The following is a 2,354-nucleotide window of genomic DNA, read 5'->3' as shown; positions in this document are numbered from 1 at the left end:
TTTGTTAATGCGGTGCTCGAAGTGCCGGAGGTCTCCAACTTAGGGTACGAGACCAGACTGAGGGAGATAGATTTGGTTTGGTGTCGGGACACCCTAGTTGAGGCTGCACGCTGGGAGCAGGTTCACAGGCTACTACATAAGGCATCACTAGTACTCACTGGTCACAAGATTCCAACAGATGGTTGCACCTAGTATCTAGGAGGATCCGCCCATCGGGCAACCCCACAGAGAACTTCCCTCGGGCTTTAGAGATCGTTTGTGTTGTGCAGGGGATTGGGTGTGGGGGCACAAATCATGTCCGAGTGGAAAATGTTCTACAGAGGAAACAAAAAGACATTCTTCCTACCTGGACTAGTGACGGCGATGTACAGGCGGGCAGGGGTGCCACTCTTGGACACTAATGAGGTACTTCCTATGGGTCCCCCTTTTCATCCTCTTTTGATCAGGCAGCCCTCCACCCAATTTAAATGAAATATTTTTAGACATAAGATGCAAGTTGAAATACTTCCGGGAAATAAAGTAGTGAAAGAGTAATTTGGCTCATGATTGTGAGAAATCTAATGGTGTTTCTGGTCATTCCCCGAGGATTGATGTTATCCCTCTTGATTCCTCTGTTCCTGCACTCAAAGAACAATTTTATTTTAGGAGGGGGTGTTGATTTGTATCGACTCGCGGACTGAAGCCACGTCACTGGAATCCTTTGGCACCTTCTTTTTCCCGCACATAGTTCCTTAACTTAGAGACTTGGCAGGTGGTAGAGTAGAAAAATCTTTTGAAAAGAATTAACTTTTTTTTCTAGAAAATAAGTATATTACATATATATTAGGTATATATATAGTAATTCTCTAGAATATTTTTAGATTATGACATGTTCCGAAGTCCATCGAGCTTTCCATTTTGTTGACTATATCCAACATAGTCTTCTTGTGGCTTTTACCCTCCTAATGAAGCTTCCCTAGCTCTTTTGCAGACAGTGCGACGATCGAGATTCTTTATATTTTGAGGTTATGCTAACCTAAGGGTTAGAAAAAAAAAGTTATGTAGTGCATTGATAGAGCCTGACTCAGGCTTCCTACGTATCCCAAAAAATAGGAATCAGATCATAACGTAGTTCGAATACAAATAGGAGAAATAGAAGTGTGTAATGTATGACCGAGCTTGACTCAAGCTGCCTACGTATCCAAGTGGAATCAGGTTGTAACGTAGTTCGAATACAAGTGGGAGAATTAAAAATACGTAATACAATGACCGAGCCTGACTCAGGCTGCCTATGTATCCAAGAGGAATCAGGTCATGACGTAGTTTAATTACAATAGAAAAAGGGGAAATATGAAGGGAAAAGTAAGAACATGTAATGTAAAGACCGGGCCTGACTCAGGCTGCCTACGTATCCAAGCGGAATCAGGTCGTAACGTAGTTCCAATACAATAGGAAAGTGAAAAATATGAAACATAATGACTGGGCATGACTCAGGCTGCCTACGTATCCATTTTGCATCATCAAGACCAACCTCTTGGATAATCCTTAAAGATGGTATTTCCACCTCGGCAGGTATTACTGCCTCTGAACCATAAACCATCATATAAGGAGTTGTCCTAGTTGATGTTATGATTGTGATGCGATAACCAAGTAAAGCATATGGTAGCTTCTCATACCATTGTCTGTGACTGCCCACTATTTTTCTTAGAATCTTCTTGATATTCTTATTTGCAGCCTCAACTGCTCCATTCATCTGTGGGCGGTAAGCTGTGGAATTTCGATGAGCAATCTTAAACCTTTCACAAGTTTTCCTCATAAGATCGCTATTGAGGTTGGCTGCATTATTTGTAATGATTGATTCTGGAATTCCAAACCGACCAACTATGTTGTTGTGAACAAAGTCTGTGACTACCTTCTTAGCCATTGCCTTGTATGTCAAAGCTTCAACCCATTTTGTGAAATAATCGATAGCCACCAGGAAGAAAAGATGTTCATGTGATGCGGGAGGCTCTATGGGTACACTAACATCCATGCCCCAATCGGCAAATGGCGAAGGGAACCCATCACATTGAGCTCATTCGGTGGAACCCGTATAAAATCTCCACGCACTTGACACTGATAACACTTTTGCACATATCGGATGCTATCTCTCTCCATGATCATCTAAAAATATCCAGCTCTTAAAATCTTGTTTGTCAAAGTGAACCCATTCATATGAGGTCCACATATTCCTGCATGTATTTCTTCCAAAAGCCTTGTCGCTTCTACACCATCGACACACCTCAGCAATCCTAAATCTGAAGTTCTCCTTTATAAGATTTCTCTGTTACGGAAGAAATGATTGTCTATCAAGTCCATTTTTTCTTTGCTTATGG

At 41.6% G+C, this 2,354-nt stretch overlaps 1 protein-coding gene across 1 annotated transcript; it reads right to left on the bottom strand.

The window, feature by feature from the left end:
• Window positions 1-1,374: 1,374 nt before the first annotated feature.
• Window positions 1,375-2,011, bottom strand: LOC125833293 (uncharacterized). Its single transcript, XM_049512439.1, has 2 exons — window positions 1,511-2,011; window positions 1,375-1,383 (listed from the first exon to the last, which is right to left on the bottom strand). Exons 1-2 carry the CDS (start codon window positions 2,009-2,011, stop codon window positions 1,375-1,377), a joined length of 510 nt encoding a protein of 169 aa, XP_049368396.1.
• Between the last annotated feature and the right edge of the window lie 343 nt (window positions 2,012-2,354).

Source organism: Solanum verrucosum, unplaced genomic scaffold (assembly GCF_900185275.1).
Source record: "Solanum verrucosum unplaced genomic scaffold, falcon-dt-bn FXZP01000274.1, whole genome shotgun sequence".
Classification (NCBI taxonomy): domain Eukaryota; kingdom Viridiplantae; phylum Streptophyta; class Magnoliopsida; order Solanales; family Solanaceae; genus Solanum; species Solanum verrucosum.
This window is presented reverse-complemented; position numbering and strand designations above follow the sequence as displayed.